We start from the raw sequence: 17698 nt of genomic DNA, 5'->3' as shown, positions 1-17698 counted from the left end.
TATGAGATCCTTAACCCAATCACTGAATTAATCCCCAAATGGGGATTAGCTGAGTGGTAACTGTAGGAAGATAAAGTGTGGCTGGATGAGGTGGATCCCTGGGGGCATGACTTTGGGATTTATATATTGTCCCTGTTGAGCAAAGTGCTATCTCTGCTTCCTGGCACCACATTTCTAGCTGCTTCCCTCTGCCACACCCTTTTGCCATGATTTTCTGTCTCACTTCAAGCCCCTGAGGAATGGAGCCAGCCATCTATAGACTGAGACCTTTGAAACCATGAGCCCCAAAGTAAATCTTTCCTCCTCTAGAATTATTCTTGTCAGGTTTTTTGATCACAGCAGCAAAAAAGCTAAATAATACACCATAAGTAGAAAAATGAGATTAGATCCTCCTTTCTCACCCTGTACATTTTAAGTAAACTTAAAATGATCAAAGACCTAGGAATTAGGCCAGAAACTATGCAACTCCTAGAAGAAAACATATAGTCAACACTTTTCTAACTCATAGTCACAAGCAATGACTTTCTCAATAGGACCCCTAAAGCTCAGGAAATAACGCCAAGAATTAAAAAAAGGGGATGACATCAAATTAAAAAGCTTCTGCAGAGCAAAAGAAACAATTAGGAATGTGAAGAGAGAACCTGAAGAATGGGAGAAAATCTTTGCTAGCTGCTCTTCTGATAGAGGATTAACACCCAGAATATTTAAAGAACTCAAAAAACTTTACATAAAAAACCTAATAACCCAATTAACAAATGGGCAGATGAACTAACCACACTTCTCAAAAGAAGAAATACAAATAGCCAACAAATATATAAAAAAAAATGTTCAACATCTCTAGCAATTAGAGAAATGCAAATCAAAACTACTCTAAGATTTCATCTCACTCCAGTCAGAATTGCAGCTATTAAGAACGAAAACAACAATAAGTGTTGGCAAAGATGTGGGGAAAAAGGCACACTCATACATTTCTGATGGGACTGCAAATTGGTGCAGCCAATATGGAAAGCAGTATGGAGATTCCTTGGAAAGCTAGAAATGGAACCACCATTTGACCCAGCTATTCCACTCCTCGGTCTATACCCAAAGGACTTAAAAACAGCATACTACAGGGATACAGCCACATCAATGTTTATAGCAGCACAAATCACAATAGTTAATCTGTGGAACCAACCTAGATGCCCTTCAGTAGACGAATGGATAAAGAAAATGTGGTATATATACTCAATGGTATATTATTCAGCAATAAAAGAGAATAAAATCATGGCATTTGCAGGCAAGTGGATGGAGTTGGAGAATATAATGCTAAGTGAAGTGAGCCAATCCCCCCCAAAAAAACAAATGCCAAATGTTTTTCTCTGATATAAGGGAGGCTGATTCATAGTGGGGTTGGGAGGGGGAACATGGGAGTATTAGATGAACTCTAGATAGGGCAAAGGGGTGGGAGGGAAAAGGAGGGCACAAGAGGGTAAAAAGATGGCGGAATGAGATGGATACCATTACCCTAAGTACATGTATGAAGACACGAATGGTGTGAATATACTTTATATACAACCAGAGATATGAAAAATTGGGCTCTGTGTAATATGAATTGTAATGCATTCTGCTGTCATATATCACAAATAGAATAAAAAGAATAAAAGCAATAATAAATGCTGAAGATGATGGGGAAAAGGAACACTTTTATACTGTTGGTAGGATTGTAAATTAGTACAACCATTATGGAATCAGTATGGAGGTTCCTCAAAAGGTAAGCAGGGAACCACCAGATGATACAACTACACTACTCCTTGGAATTTATCCTGAAGAATTAAGATCAGTATACTACAGTGATACATGCATACTCATATTTATAGCAGCATAATTTGTAATAGCTAAACCATAGACCCAACCTAGGTGTCTGTCAATGGAATAATGGATTAAGAAAATGTGTTATAGATACACAGTGGAGTTTTTTTTTTTCATCTCTAAAGAAGAATGAAATGGTCATTTTCGAACGTTATGTTAAGTGAGATAAGCCAGACTCAGAAATTCAAGGATTATATATTTTCTCTGGTAAGTGGAAGCTAGAGAGGAAAAAGGGAAAGAAGGTTGGCTGGATGTGTGTGGGGGTGTCTCATGAAAATGGAAGGGATAAAAGTAGAGTGAGGAAAGGGACCTGGTAGTAAGGGAGGAGAGAAAGGGAAAATACTGGGGACTGATATTGACCAAATTATATTGCGTCCTGTATGAATATGTAACAATGAATCTCACCATTATGTACCATTATAATATACCAATAAAAATATGGAAAAAAATGAAAACAACACCTAATAAAGATTTATCTGTCTCCATTAAAGTTAATTGTTTAATTTTTCAAGTATTTGGGGACATTTTCCAAGTATCTTTCTGTTAGTGATTTTTAAATTTAATTTCACTGTGATCTGAGAACAGACATTGTACTATTTCTAGTCTTTAAATTTGCTAATATATGTTTTGTGTCCTAAAATGTGGTCTACCTGGGTGAATGTTCCATGTGAGCTTGAAAAGCTGATATTCAGTTATATCCAGTTAACTTATAGTGCTGTTGAGTTCAACTATGCCTTTAATGGCTTTCTGACTGCTGAGTCTATTACTAAGATAGTGGTGTTGAAGTCTTTTTTTTTTTAAAGAGAGAGAGAGAGAGAGAGAGAGAGAGAGAGAGAATTTTTTAATATTTATTTTTTAGTTTTCGGCGGACACAACATCTTTGTTTGTATGTTGTGGTGAGGATCGAACCTGGGCCTCATGCATGCCAGGCGAGCGCGCTACCGCTTGAGCCACATCCCCAGCCCGAAGTCTTTCTTTTTTATTCCCTAGTTTCGAAGTAAAATTGACGAAATTGACAAAAACAGTATACATTTGAAGTGTACAACATGTCTTGATATACATTGTAAAATTATTACCAAATGAAGCTAATTAACACATCCGTTCCTCACACAATTACTTGCTGTGCATGTGGTGAGAACAATTAAGTTCTATTTTTTTTAGCAAATTTTAAGTATATCATATAACATTATTAACAACGGTCACTATGTTGCACATTAGATCTAGAACTTATTCATCTTGTAACTGAAAGTTTGTACCCTTTGACCTATATCCCCCATTGCCCCTTCCTAGCTCCTGGCAACCACCATTCTACTCTCTGCTTCTGTGAGTTTGACTCATACAGGTTTTTCATATAGGTGATCATACAATATTTTTCTTTCTGTGTCTGGGTTATTTCATGTAGCATAATGCCCTCTGGGTTCATTCACATTGTCAGAAATGACAGGGTTTCCTTCTTTGTTATGGCCAAAAAGCACATACACATACATCGATCACATACCCACACTCACACACACACACCACACACCACATATTTTTATCCATTCATCTGTTGATGGTTGCTTAGGTTGTTTTCATGTGATGGCTGTTGTGAAGTCCTTCAATAGCTTTTAACACTTTCTCCTCACCAGTTGAGCAACTTGCAAGGGGTTAATTCATACAAATTTAATTGAAGAAAGTACTGAATACACATGCAATTTAATTTTAATTTTACTTGCAATGAGAATAGATGAAAATATCACATGAGGAAATAAGAAATCAGCATACATAAAAATCCAGAAATAAGTTGATTCTCTTAATTATCTCAGTTTAAATTCTCAAAATTATAGATTTAGGTTTTCACACTGTACGTAGGATACAATACAAATAGCCATCCAATAGACCAATTTGAATTGTGTACATTATGAAGCCTTTAGCCATGTCTCCCCCACCCACCATTTTTAATCTTGCTCAACTTCAGCCCAGGGAACTCTGAAGGCATTCATGTTGAGATGACCTGAGAGATCACGACTGTTGAATGTTGCTGTGATCATCTGACAAAACCAGTTTTCTATACTCCAGCTGACTTGAATCTCTGTAAACTGACCATCTAGATATATTTATTCTAAGAATAGCATAACCTAGTTGAAACTAATAAGAGATTATATTCATAGCTAATATTTAGTAATTACTCATGATAAGCCAGGAACTATCCTAAGGGCTTTACAAAATTAGATTTTCCTTTTGAAGATTAATAGAGATAAGGAGTCAGTGGTATTACCATCTATTTTACAGATGTAGAAAACTGAGGCTTAGAAGGTTAAGTTTTTGCTCAAGGTAGTTTAAGTGGCAGAGCCAATTTCCCAGAATAGGTCTACCTCACTCCAAAGTCCACTCTCTTGATTATGTTACCATGCCTCTCAATCATCAGGACTTTCTAAGTTAGTTTTAAAAATCAATTGAAAGTAATAGAACATCATGAAACTAGTGCTCTCTTTTGACAACAAAACACAGGTTTTGTTGTTGTTGTTGTTATTTTTTTTTAGTTTTGTAATTCTTAGCCACAGAGATTATTCTCATAAATACAGCTTTAGCACTCTTTACTTCCAACTAGTGATAAATTATAATTTATATCAAATTGAGAATATAAGATATAGCCAAAGCACTTAGATGGCATTCCTTTGAAGCTATTGCTTTCAAGGGAGAAAAACAATATATTGATGAATGTTTAAGTGATTGTATTATTGTCAGTCAAAATTCTTCTTTCATTTTTTTTTCATTGATTGTGGCACCTTGAGAAAATGACCTTAGCATTTGACATTTTAGTGTCTAATTTTGTAAAATGTGCCATTTTGTATGTTCCCTTAAGTGAGATTTAGGATGAAATTAATTTTATATTAATGGTGCTAAATGATTTCATCTGTCACTTTAACTTATGTGTTTAATAAAACCTCTCTTGTAAAGCTTCAACAAAAATATAGTTACATATGTTTTCTTTCATAGACAGTGGCTTTGTATAAAAATTACTTCTTTTTGTTTTCTATTTATTAAAAATATGATGCAAGTCATTTCTATTCTTCTCCACCAACAAACAAAAATAAATTGGTATTTATTTTTCTAAAAAGTACTGATTTTGTGTTTTTGTATCAATTTGTAGTGAAAGCTTTGGTATTTAACATTCTACCAATCTATAAAAATGTTAGTCTTTTTCCCATATAAAGTTAAGAGTGGCCTCATCATTCTATAAAAATGCAAAAGCTTCCTTTTATGGAATTAACAACTTTTAATGAACAGTACCATGTCTTGCTTACATTTATGTTTCTTGAGGATTTTCGAGATGGCTAACTGAAATACTTGAAGACCAAATGTGGAATTATAGCTTGAATTGTCTGCCTTCCACAAAATTGTCCAGACAGTGTGAAGTGTCAAAATGGAAGAAAAACTGGTTTTAATGTAGTCTCTAGTTATAAAACTGAAATGATCTATTAGCTGGAAGTTTTTATAGTTTCTGAAGTGTGTTTTAAAAAGTATGTTCTGTTTGAGTACAAAGATCTATGGTATTTGTCAGATCAAGCTTGTTAATTGTATTACTATTTTTCCTTACTCTATCACTTCTGTTTGCTTCCAAACAAAGCATGTTAACATCCTAGGTGTGTCTGTGGATCTACCCATTTTTTCTTGTATTTCTATCTATTTTTATTTTATATATTCATCTCAAAATAGTGTAGCTAGATACATAACAACATTATTTTCTCTTGATGAATTGTATATTTTAAAAGCATAAGGTATTCCTGTTTGTTCCATTTCATAGTTTTTGCCTTAAAATCTGTTGTCTGATATTGTTATTGTTAAGTATGCCAGGTTAGCATTTGGCTGTGGTATCTTTTTTCTGTTCCCTTTTTTAACTTTGTCAGTTTGTTTAGATATGTCTCTTGAAAATAAAGCTGGATGTTAAATGTGTCTTATTGTACTCAATTTAAAATCTTGTCTTTTAATCTGAGAATTTTGATTACTGATTTTATGGAATTGTTACTGTCAACTTATTTTATGCTCTTTAAATTTTCTGTTTTCTTTTTTGCCTTTTATTCCCTTAAGTTGGTCAGATTTTCACCACCACTATCCCCCACATCTTCCCGTCTCCCTCCCTCATTTTCATCTAATGGTTTGAGAATTTTCATGTTTTTATTTCTCATTGACTTATGTTTGCAGGCAGAAATATCTTAACTGATGGAGACTTGATCAGATTGTGACATTTTTGATAAAATCATGTTTCATAACATTATTTTGCTGGGCAAGCAGGTGTACTTTCTGTTTTTAGAGTTAGAGGCAGGGATTTAGAGTTAGATGGTCATGTTCATGTTTTGATACTATACTCTTCAGACTTAAGCTATGTACACACGAGAAAGTTACCTAATTTCTCTGAGCTGGGGTGGGCAATTTTTTTCCTGTAAAGTACCAAACAGTAAATATGCAGGTTTCGTGGGCCAATATCTAATGCAGTTACTTAATTCTGTGTTGTAGTGAAAAAACAGCCATAAATGCTATGTAAATAAATATGTGATCATATTCCAGTAAAACTTTATTTATAGACAGTGATATTTTAATTCTATATAATTTTTATATATCACAAAATATCCTTTCTCCCCACCTATTTAAAACTGTAAACAGCTATTCTTGGCTCAAAAGCCATAAAAAAATAGGTGGAGGGCTGGGTTTGATCCATAGGGCATAGTTTGCTGACATTTGCTCTAAACTATAAATTTCTCACAAAAATCTGATTTTGAAGTAGCAGATTTTTTGATCATTCACAGTTTGACAGTTCGTCATCTAGGAAGCAATGGATTTGATGAATTGGATTTTTAGGGCATAATACTTCATGGTGTTGATTGTTTTATTCCAAAAGCTACTTTTTGTAAAAAAAAAAAAAATTGAAGGAAATGGAAGCATAAATGTCCTTCAGAATTATTAAAGCTTGATCTCTGAAGATATTAAATCAACTTGCTACTTTGTATTATTTCTTTTAAAGAATAGGGCTTGGGCTGGGATTGCAGCTCATTGGTAGAATTCCTTCCCTAACATTTATGGGGCCCTGGGTTCGATTCTCAGCACCATATATAAAATAAAGGTCCATTGATAACTGAAAAAAAAAAAATTAAAGAGAATAGGGCTTGTGGCCTGGGGATGTGACTTAAGTGGTAGCACGCTCGCCTGGCATGCGTGCGGCCCGGGTTCGATCCTCAGCACCACAAACAAAGATGTTGTGTCCGCCGAAAACTAAAAAATAAATATTAAAATTCTCTCTCTCTCTCTCTCTCTCTCTCTCTCTCTCTCTCTCTCTTTTTAAAAAAAGAATAGGGCTTGTATTTCAAATGAGAAAAGTTGTAATTGCAGATTATAACTAAAACTCTGTTGTAGAATAGGAGTTCATGTCATTTGTCCCTTTAGGAAACAGTTTTCAGGTCATGCCTACAGAGTTTAACTGTGGATGAACATTTTCCCCCCATCCCTTCTAATACTGACTGACAGAGAGTGGGGAATTTAACTGCCCAGGCATTGCAAGGAGAATCTTACTAGTCAAATGTTTACAAACCATAAAGGCAATATCTGAAAATAGCATAATATTAACCTGCATAGAAATAAAGGAATCTGTAGTGAAATGAATTTTGACTGATTTCTGCCCCTTAGATTTTTGAATTTTTAATCTTGATTTTTTGTTTGTGAAATAGAGCTATTAATTAGGGCCTGGAAAAAGATAGTGAATTTCTTTTTGATCTTGGTCAAGGATTCCTTAGAATACTAACTTGGAATTCTTGTAGAGTAAAGGAAATAAAAAGCAGTTAGCTTTATGAGAACTCAGAAGTTAGCTATCATTTTATTTATTTTTTTATTATCTTCTGTATCCTTATTTTATGACAACTAGAAATGTTGATAAATGTTTAGTATTTCTGTTCATTTTTCTTCATATCTAAGTTTGGTTTAAAGATTTTAATTTATCTGATATGTAATTTTATTAAATTATTTAATTCATTTAATTTTCATTAAATTCTAATTTTAATGTTATGTAGTACAAGATGGTTTATGATATTTTCATTAAAATTATACCTTCTATTAATGTAAAATGAACTTTCATCATGATTCTATTTATTTACTTTTGCCTTAAACTAATTGATCTGACATATCACAACCTAGGTTCTGTTGTTCATCTTCTGTAATCCTTGTTGTTGTTGTTGTCGTTTGAGATGAAGTCTCACCATGTTGCCCAGAATTCAAATATCACTGAATTCTATTCATAGAATTCAAATGTCATTGTCTATCATGGTCTCAAACTCCTGGGATCAAGTGATCCTCCCAGCTCAGCCTTATAAGAGCTGGGCCTACAGACAGATAACACCCCATCTGGCTCATGCTCTGTAATCTTGATATTTAATTTTGGGTGTTTTTCTTGGAGCAACACATAGTTGATTTTTCCTTTTATCGAGATTGACAATAAATGTAAATCAATAAATGATGTATCTTTTATATTCCTTAGTCATCTTCATGTAATTTTTAAATTCTTCCTTATTAATAATTAATAGCATTTACTACACATTTTATTTCTTTAAATCTTTACTAGTATTTTGAAATTTGCATATTCTGTTTTTAATTTTATCAGTAGTTACTTTTACCAGTTTATAAACACCCCTTTCTAATCCGTAGCTATTTGTCAGAGGTGGGAGTGGAATAGTGGGAACTGATTTTCTGGATCAAGTTGATAGACTGCACATATTAGTTATGCTCTTGTCTCAACCTAAGCTCCATTAAAATAGGTTAGGGACATATGAAAATGACAAGAAAAGGGAAAGGGGAGTTAAAGATTACCAACAGACATGTGATTTCTTTAGTTTTCTGGAAGATGTAAATTAATGTTGGAAGGCTGAAACCACAGCCCAAAATGTGCTATAAAGAGGCCATAGTGACTTGGAAAGTTTTCTCCATGGTAGAACCCCACAGAGACTTAATCTTAGACTTACTATGCAATACTAAGAGCAAAAGTAATAAGACTGAATGCATTAGGTGGAGCAGTAATTGAAGGTCGATATACAAAACAGCCTTGATAATAGACCCCACCCACATATCCTCCCTTTCAGAATAGACTGGGAGGAGGGCAGTCAGGTATATCTGCCCCGGGGTGGCGGGAATCTCTTTCCTAAAGAAATTTAATGAAATCCGGACTTCAACATGATTGTTGGCTCTGGAACAGGGACTAGAACTCTTTAGGTAAAGTATCAGATGGTAAATATCTGAAGATTTTCAGGCCATGTAAGACTATTATTTGTCTTGCTGTTATAAAAAGTACCATCAATTAGATAATTTATATATAACAGAAATTTATAATCATTCACCACATAGTGACATTTCAGTAAACATAGTACCACAGATACAGCAGTGGCTATGCTGTGTAGTCAAGGTATGCAGTAGGCTCTATCTTTTAGGTTTGTGTAAATACACTCTATGATATTTTCTCGAGGACAAATTTCCTAACACATTTCTCAGAATTGATAAGCAATGCATGGCTCTATTTTCTCACAGTTCTAGAGAGACAGGGAAGTCTATGATCAAGGGGCCAGTAGATTCAGTGTCTGATGAGAGCTGCTCATCTTCCAAGATGACCCCTTGTTGCTGTGTCCTCTGGAGGGAGGAGCACAGTGTCCTCTCATGACAATGAGAGTAGAAGGGCAAAAACTCTGAATGCTGTATGCACCCTCTTTTTTAAAGGCCTTAGTCCCTGTGATCTTCTAAAGGTCCCAGTTTAAAATAGTTGATAGATTTTTGGAAGAAGCACAAACATTCAAGTCATAGCTGTTTTTGTGCTATATCCCCATGTGTTTTTTTTTTTAATTTTGGGGGTTTTTTTTTAGTTGTCAATAGACCTTTATTTTATTTAGATGTGGTGCTGAGAATCAAACCCAGTGCCTCACACATGCTAGGCAAGTGTTCCACCACTGAGCCACAACCCCAGCACCCCCATGTATTTTTTAATGTTTGTTTGGCTTTTATGGCTCTTTAAAATGTTTTTAAAAACATTCTTAGCTCAAAGGTCATACAAAAACAATCTGGCTTGTGGTCTGTACTTTGCTGTAGAAGAAGCTCCTTCTCATTCTGTCATCTGATAGTTCTGCAGTCTGCTAGCTGGCTCCTTATAGCTTTTCCTGAAAATAAACCTGCCAATCAAATGTTCTACCAGGTACACAGAGTACCTAAGCCTACTTCCCACTCAGAATTTGAGGTGTACTGGGAAACAGATGTACTTACATAACATCAGAGGAATACACACGTCTTGCTGGGAATGAATAGTCAACCAAGAATAAACAACCAAGACATCTGAGCACACAACCAAGGCTTAACAGATATTTGAGGAAAATCAACTTATTGGAGCAATAAGACCAAGATAACAATTACTGATCCTGGAAGTAATGTAATGCAGGGAGCTAAAGAGATCCTGGAGTATATTGTGAGAGATATAACCAGTATGTTGTGAAAGATTTGAGATGCTGTTGCTTTCCTTAAACAAGAAAAGCTGTAGAAAATGAATAAGAGAACAAAGAACTCTTTATAGATGAAAAATATTACTAACATCTTAAAAAAGGTCAATAACAGGGATACAAAGTACAGTTGAAAAATGAAAGAATTCCCCACGCAAAGACACTTCGCCGGGAGAATTCCAATTTTATTGCAAAAAGCAGTGTGCTTATATAGAACTAAGGGGGAGATGGTAGGGCTTAGATAAATGGCAGGCAACCCGTTTATTGGCAAGTTCTTTCAGATATCAGCTCCGGAGCCCAGGAATTAGTTCTCATTGGGGCTAAGGTTCCCCGCCAGCGAGATTTGAAATTGGCGCCGGCGGGAGAGTTCACACGGGCGGGAACTTTTCGCGCCACTGCAGAAAAGAAGAAGGTAGGAAGAAGAGGTGCTTAGGCGCCATGTTGGGGTTTTTTCTCTGGGGTATGGCTGCCTTTTATACTTTTCCCAACAAAAAACCCTTCTGGAGGCTAGGGCTGTAGCTCAGTGGCAGAGCATTTGTCTGGCCACTGAGTTCTATCCTTAGCACCACATAAAAATAAATAAATAAAATAAAGGCATACTGTCTATTTGCAGCTACCAAAAAAGTAAAGATAAATAAATAAATTAAAAAGAAACCCCTCTGGAACATTGTTTAAAAAAATAGAAAGAAAATATGACAAAATACAGAAGTGAAGGAGATAAACCTAGAAATTATAGAAGTTTTATAATGGAAGGAAATAAACTATTAAAACAAATAATAGATGAATTTTCCAAGATGTAAGGAACATAAGCCTTCAAATAGGAAGGGCCCAAATGGCTGTCTAGCACTATTTGAGAAAAATTTTTGAGGATAAGGCTAGGTAACATTCTCATAAAATTTTAGAACCCTGAGCAAAAAATAGATCTTAAATACTTCAGGGGAGGGGACAAACTAGTAACTTAAAAAGTTTTAATGATTAGATTGGCATCAGACAGACTTCTCTGGATACTGAAAAAAGATAGTGTGCATATCTAAATTATTTTCAATGTAAATCAACATGACTAGCCCAATACTCTCATTTAGCTGTGAAGACAAAAGAAAAATGTCTGTAGTCATGAAGGAACTTAATGTTTTTGCTGCACCCTGTTTTAGGGAGTTGGTTGATGACTGACTCTAGCAAAAACAAACAAACAAACAAACAACAACAACAACAAAAAACAGAGGATGTAGGAAACTAGAATCGGTCCAGAAAAATCACTGAAGGGAAATTTTTGGAAAGATAGTTGCATTCAGATACAATTTTAGAGAATATTCAATTCAAATTTGAGCTTTGGAAGGGATGTTTCAGAAAACAAGATGACTACATGAAATAAATAGCATGATTAAGAAACTAATATTTGTTATACTATGATAAAGCACATTATTCTTTAGCCTCCCCTTCAAAAAGAAAGACAATATAAGAAAAAGTTGTATAAGAAAAACATAGTACAAATATATGCGAATTAAAATGTGATATGATTTTAATCATCTTACCAAGTTTGAGAAAAGAGAATCTATTTTATTTTGCTGCTTGGAATATTATAAGTGGTATCATGATATGAAATAAGAGGAGACATTATTCTTATGTACTTCTTGGATCTGTCATGAATGATAATTATATAATAATAATAATATAACTACTTCTATTGCTTTTCAACTTTTAGAGTAAATTTAGAGACAAGGTACGAAAGACTTTATTAGGGTTATGGACCAAAATGTAAATGTTAAATTTACATTTAATGTTAATATTCATGATATAAGAATCAAGATATAGCTAACGAAGAAGGGAGTAGGAGGAGAAAGATGGAAGGAAGGCTAATGGCACAATTGATTGTTTCACATGATAAAGAATCAGTCTGTGAACTGATCTGGCCTGTATTAAGACATGGTACATTGGTGGACTTAACCAACTGGGGATCTAAAATAGTTTAAAAAATTGTTGCATCTATACTGAACGTGGACACGTCTTTTTCTTGTTATTATTTCCTAAACAATGTAGTATTATAACTATTATATAGCATTTACATTGTATTAAGGAATGTCTACCACTAAGCCACATCTCTAGCCCTTTTATTTTTTATTTTGAGACAGGGTCTCACTAGGCTTCAAACTTGTGATCCTCCTGCTTTAGACTCCAGAGTTGCTGGGATTACAGGTAGGCACCACTTTGCCCAGATAGAAATGATTTAAAATATATCAAATATATGATTATTTGCATTTACTTTAAGTTTCCAGCTCAAGTCAACCATAAATCTACCCTCTAGCCATATAGATTTGATTTTCCTAGACATTTCATATAAATATAAATGGCTTCTTTCACTTAGTGCATGTTAAAACATGAATTAATATTAAAAAAAGCTAATACAAAATTCCTTATTATTGCTAAGTAGTATTCCATTGACTTGCCATGGAACATTTTGGTTATTCATTCATCAGTTACAGACATTTAGATGATTTCCAGTTTGGGACCTTTATGAATACAGCTGTTCTAAACATCTATATACAGGTCTTTGTGGGATATACATTTGCATTTCTCTTGGATGCATTTATATGATAAACTTATGTTTAACTTTTTAAGGAATTCTCAAACTATTTTCCTAAATAGTAGTCCCACCAGCAATGTATGAGTGCTCTAGTTCCTCCATGTCCTTGTCAGAACTTGTTATTGTCTATCATTTTTGTTTAATCATTCTTGTGGGTATGAAATTGTATCTTGTGATTTTTAATATTAATTTTTCTAGGGGCTAGGGTTGTGGCTCAGCGGTAGAGCACTCGCCTAGCACATTTGAGGCCCTGGGTTCGCTCCTCAGCACCACATAAAAATAAATAAATAAAGATATTGTGTCCAACTAAAAAATAAATATTAAAAATTTTTTTTTCTAATAGCTATTCCTTTACTTGTTTAATTTCAACAATACTTGAAAATCATCCTTGATTTTTCTTTATTTCTTACCATACTCATCTATTTTGTGGTTGTACACCTTAGTATTTTTAAAATTACCCTTCTCCATTATCTTAATTCCTATTGCTTTGTTTGTTCACTATTCTTGATGATTAAAATAGCTTCTAAACTGCTTTCTCTGATACCATTTCCTCTGTAGGTTCCAATCTATTTTCCATACTTCCATCAAAATGAATTTCATAAAATGTAGATACAACCATGTCACTCCTTTGCCAAGAACCTTTCAAAGGCTTCTCAATGCCCTGCAGATAAAGTCTACATATGGACTCTGCTTGCCTCATACATACTACCTATTCTTGCCACTTTTATCCCCACTACCCCACTTTCTTATAAACCTGTGTAGTCTCCGTATACACATACCTTATACATATTTTGGCCCGTGATCTATCTATAATTATCTGATTACCTTGGAACTTTTTTCTTCTTTTATCTGACTACCTTGGAACTGTTTCCTCTTTCTGGAATGTTTATCTATCTCTGTTTACAAACTCTCACTCATTTTTTTAAGGTTAAACACAAATAATTGTACATCTTGGAATCTTTTCCTGATTTTCCTTAACAGTTAAACTGTGTGTGTGTGTGTGTGTGTGTGTGTGTTAATGTAGTGGTAAACATATGTTTGTGATAAGATTACATTGAATCATAAAAAATTTTCCTTATTCTAAGTAAAAATAAGGTATATATGAATTTCTGTGTGAGTTAGCTTTCTGTCTTGGTGAAAAATACCTGAGAAAATCAAATTAAAAGAGGAAAGGCTTATTTTGGCTCATGGTTTCAGTCCATGGTTGGTGGCTCCATTGCTTTTGGGCCTGTGGAAAGGCAGAACATAATGTCAGGGAGCACATAGTGGAGCAAAGCTGCCATTTCGTGGTAACTGGAGAGCAGAGAGAAAGAGAATGGGATGGAGTCCCACATCCCCTTCAAAGGCATTCCTCCATGACCTAACTTCCTTCAATAGGCCCTATATCGCAAAGGTTCCACCACCTCTCAATGGCACCATCAGCTGTAGACCATGCTTTCAGCACATGAGTCTTGGGCAAACAGTTAAGATCCAAACCTTAACAAGGAGTCAGCCTAAAACATTTTTGCAGTTACTTGTTTTTGTATCTGTTATTCTCCAATCTAGCAAGAGACTGTCATTTGTTTAAGGGCAATAGGCCACCTAGTGCTGTTTGTTGACAGGTTAACAGAGAAATTATTCTTAAATACCAAGGCTTGCATTTAGAGTGAAATGTTGCTCTTTAAAGTCATTATATTTTCTACTTTGGAGTCACTTGGCTCCAAAGGCTGTTTATATGCATTGTGTCAAAAATAACTCAGTATAAAACTGTCATGATATATCTCTTAATAAGTACATCTTCAATGTCATGGATAAAGTCACAGATTCACAAATTATTTCTCATGTGCAATTTAGTAGTCATTTCTGTGTTAGTAGACAAAATAATAGTTTCATAGTTCAAGTAAAATAACAAAGGATACTGATTTTTCATAAAACAAAACAAAACAAAACATCATTTTGCTGGACATGGTGGTGTATGCCTGTAATCCCCGTGACTTGGAAGACTAAGGCAGGAAGATGGCAAGTTCAAGGCCAGCCTGAGCAACCAAGCAAGGCCCTGAGCAACTTAGTGAGACCCTGTCTCAAAAAAAAAAAAAAAAAAATAGGGCTGGGGATGTGCCTCAGTAATTAGGCCCCTGAGTTCAATCTAATATCAGAAAAAAAAAACAAAACAAAATAAAAATATCATTTTGGAATTCTCACACCATAAGCTAAAATGACTTAAGTATGTGTGTATATATACATATATAATGATTATAGCTATATAAAATTTGCCATTGAATGTGGGAGATAATATAAGGTAATGAAAAGAAATGTTTTCAGAGTATGAATTATGAATTTATTTTGATACTTTTTTTAAAAGAACAAATATATTAGTTTTTGTGTTTTACATCAGTCAAGTAGTGATATTGTCTGAATTGTGGCTTTAGAAAAGATAACCATTTAAATACTTGACATAATTTAGATAGCTATATCTAAGAACCCTGTACTTCATTTAACAAAATTATAGTTTTAGTCAATATTTTAAAATATTTTTAAAATTTAACTTTCCTTAAGGGACATGTAATAGCTTTGCCATAGTTTTAAAGTCATTATATTGTTATCAGTAGTAGGTAAGTTCAATAATTATATTTTAAATCAGACATGGGGTTATAAGTTCTATTAGAGCTATTATCATCTTTCAGTTCTATAAATTCTTCAAGTCATCATAAATAAATTTTATGTGGTATATAAGGAAACTATTTTTTTTAAAAAAAAAAGCCTTGTGGAACAATTGTCCATTAGCTCCACATAAAAATTCCTTTTCTTCACAAACTTAGATAGTACTCTTGAATTATCCAGACATGCCAAGGTAAGTAAGGAGTCTAAATAATGTGATTTTGTAGCTCAGCGGTAGAGCGCTTGCCTGGTACACGTGAGGTACTGCGTTCGATTCCCAGCACCACATATAAATAAGCAAATAAGATAAAGGATCATGAACAACAACTAAAAAAAATAAATAAATAAAAAAAAAGAACAAATCCTTTTAATTCATAACTTTAAAACACGAACAGTGATTTGGAAGTACAGCTTAGTACAACTCTTTTTCTAAGTAAAATTCTGCCCCATTTGTGACTCTGAGCATGTAGACTGAAGAGTAGCTTTCTTAGTGGTGCCTGACCTCTGGGTACACCTTGGTCTATCTGCCTCCCTCTGGTTCACACTGCAGCCATATAAATCAGTTTTTTGACATGTTATAAAATGTAAGTCACAGCTGCTATAGTTTACAGTATTCAAAAATTTTGCAACACTGCATGTCTAAATTTATTTTTTTAATGAATATAAGTTTTTATTGAGGTAAGCCCTTTTTGTTTGGAAAAAAGAAACTCCAAAGGAGAATTTCAAATTAAATAGTTTTAATATGTATATACACTCTTTCTCTCTCCCTCTTTCTACCCCCTACCCCCTCTCTTTCTCTCTGCTTGTGTAAAAAAGAAAGAAAGGGAATGATTGGGTTTGGGAGAAGACCTTGGAATTACACCTGTATAATAGGAAGTTGTAGATTAAGATTTCTGTTACAAAATCTTTATGCTTAAGTCAGAAGTAAATAGATTTTATAAAAAAGAATTAAGAAATTGTAATCATTATGTAAGTATAAATGCTTCATCTCTTCAAATTTATTTTAATTCCTTGTTTCTGTTATAGCAGAAAACTTCAAACATAAGCATGCCTCTTTAGCTACTTGGCTTTACCAGATGCCCAACATTTTTTAAAGAAAGGCATGTGTAGATTGATAAATGAATGTGCAAGGTATGGTAAACTCAAAAGTGCTTTTAATAGTTCTAAAGAAATTTTAAAAATTTTAATGCTGTTGGAGATTTTTATATTCCCTGTTTGACCATTTTCAATAAATTGAAAAATTGGAAGCTACTGATTCTACTTAAAAGTTAGATTATTAATAAATAGGCTTTATGAAAAAGCAAAAAGTTCAGGTCATTCAGTTTCATTACTACCATATATGTTTCATTTTCTCATATAGTACATTACTACATTAAAATGTTTATTAAAAACCAGCATTAGAACAAAAAGTTTTAAGATTAAATTATATTATTTTAGGAAATGATTTGTATTTAGTGCACTTATACTTTATAATGTTGATCCTTTGGTTTTATCTGCACAGATTTTTTAATTGATATATTCAAAACATAGATATCTAACTAATTTTGTCACTCACAAATAAATGACTTACTTTCAACATTTAAAGAGTATCACTATTAGAATATTTGATGTAACTCCCTCAAAAGAATATTTTTTCTTAAATTATTAATTTTAAACTATTTTAGGTGCTGTTTTTCAACCCTAATCTTCTGACCAAGGATGAAACTATTTAAAAATTAAGATGCCAACAGGTAATTTCTTCTGTTTATACTTTTGTCAATGTGTGTTATTTAGAAATAGAACAACAGATGTACATTAACACAAGATTATATTGTTCCTTATCTGAAATCCTCCCCAAAATATGAAATATTTTAGTTTTGAAATACTTTCCTATATAACGTAAAACTTTTATTTTGGGTTTATGTGTTTTATTGTTCTTTACAAACTGACCAATTCTAGCTTACTCTATATCTAATATCAACTTCCCAAATAATAAGTAAATTTGAAACCAGAGCAAAGAATGAAAATAGATTCAGAGATAGTGATTCAGGTTGGATGAGTTTTTTTTATTGATATAATATGTGATATTATTTCAGTAAATATATGTCTGGATATAATTAGTTAAAAAGGACGTTACTTTCAGCTGTGATAAAGT

General features: G+C 33.6%; 1 protein-coding gene across 31 annotated transcripts in view; it reads left to right on the top strand.

The window, feature by feature from the left end:
* Positions 1 to 17698, top strand: part of Nrg4 (neuregulin 4) — a 188931-nt gene that overhangs the window by 64335 nt on the left and 106898 nt on the right. For 26 of the 31 annotated variants that reach the window (XR_007343936.1, XR_007343939.1, XR_007343938.1 and 23 more), the window contains one exon: positions 17229 to 17294. Coding sequence is in view for 20 of the 31 variants with exons in the window: in XM_048793607.1 (XP_048649564.1) it covers positions 17285 to 17294 (10 nt within the window). In the remaining 11 variants the exon portion in view is untranslated. Of the gene's footprint in view, positions 1 to 12475; positions 12540 to 16671; positions 16696 to 17228; positions 17295 to 17698 lie in introns of those variants that run through there. The other 5 variants (XR_007343940.1, XR_007343937.1, XR_007343945.1 and 2 more) reach the window with 2 other exon arrangements.

The sequence above is a fragment of the Marmota marmota genome, unplaced genomic scaffold (assembly GCF_001458135.2).
Source record: "Marmota marmota marmota unplaced genomic scaffold, marMar, whole genome shotgun sequence".
NCBI lineage: Eukaryota > Metazoa > Chordata > Mammalia > Rodentia > Sciuridae > Marmota > Marmota marmota.
This window is presented reverse-complemented; position numbering and strand designations above follow the sequence as displayed.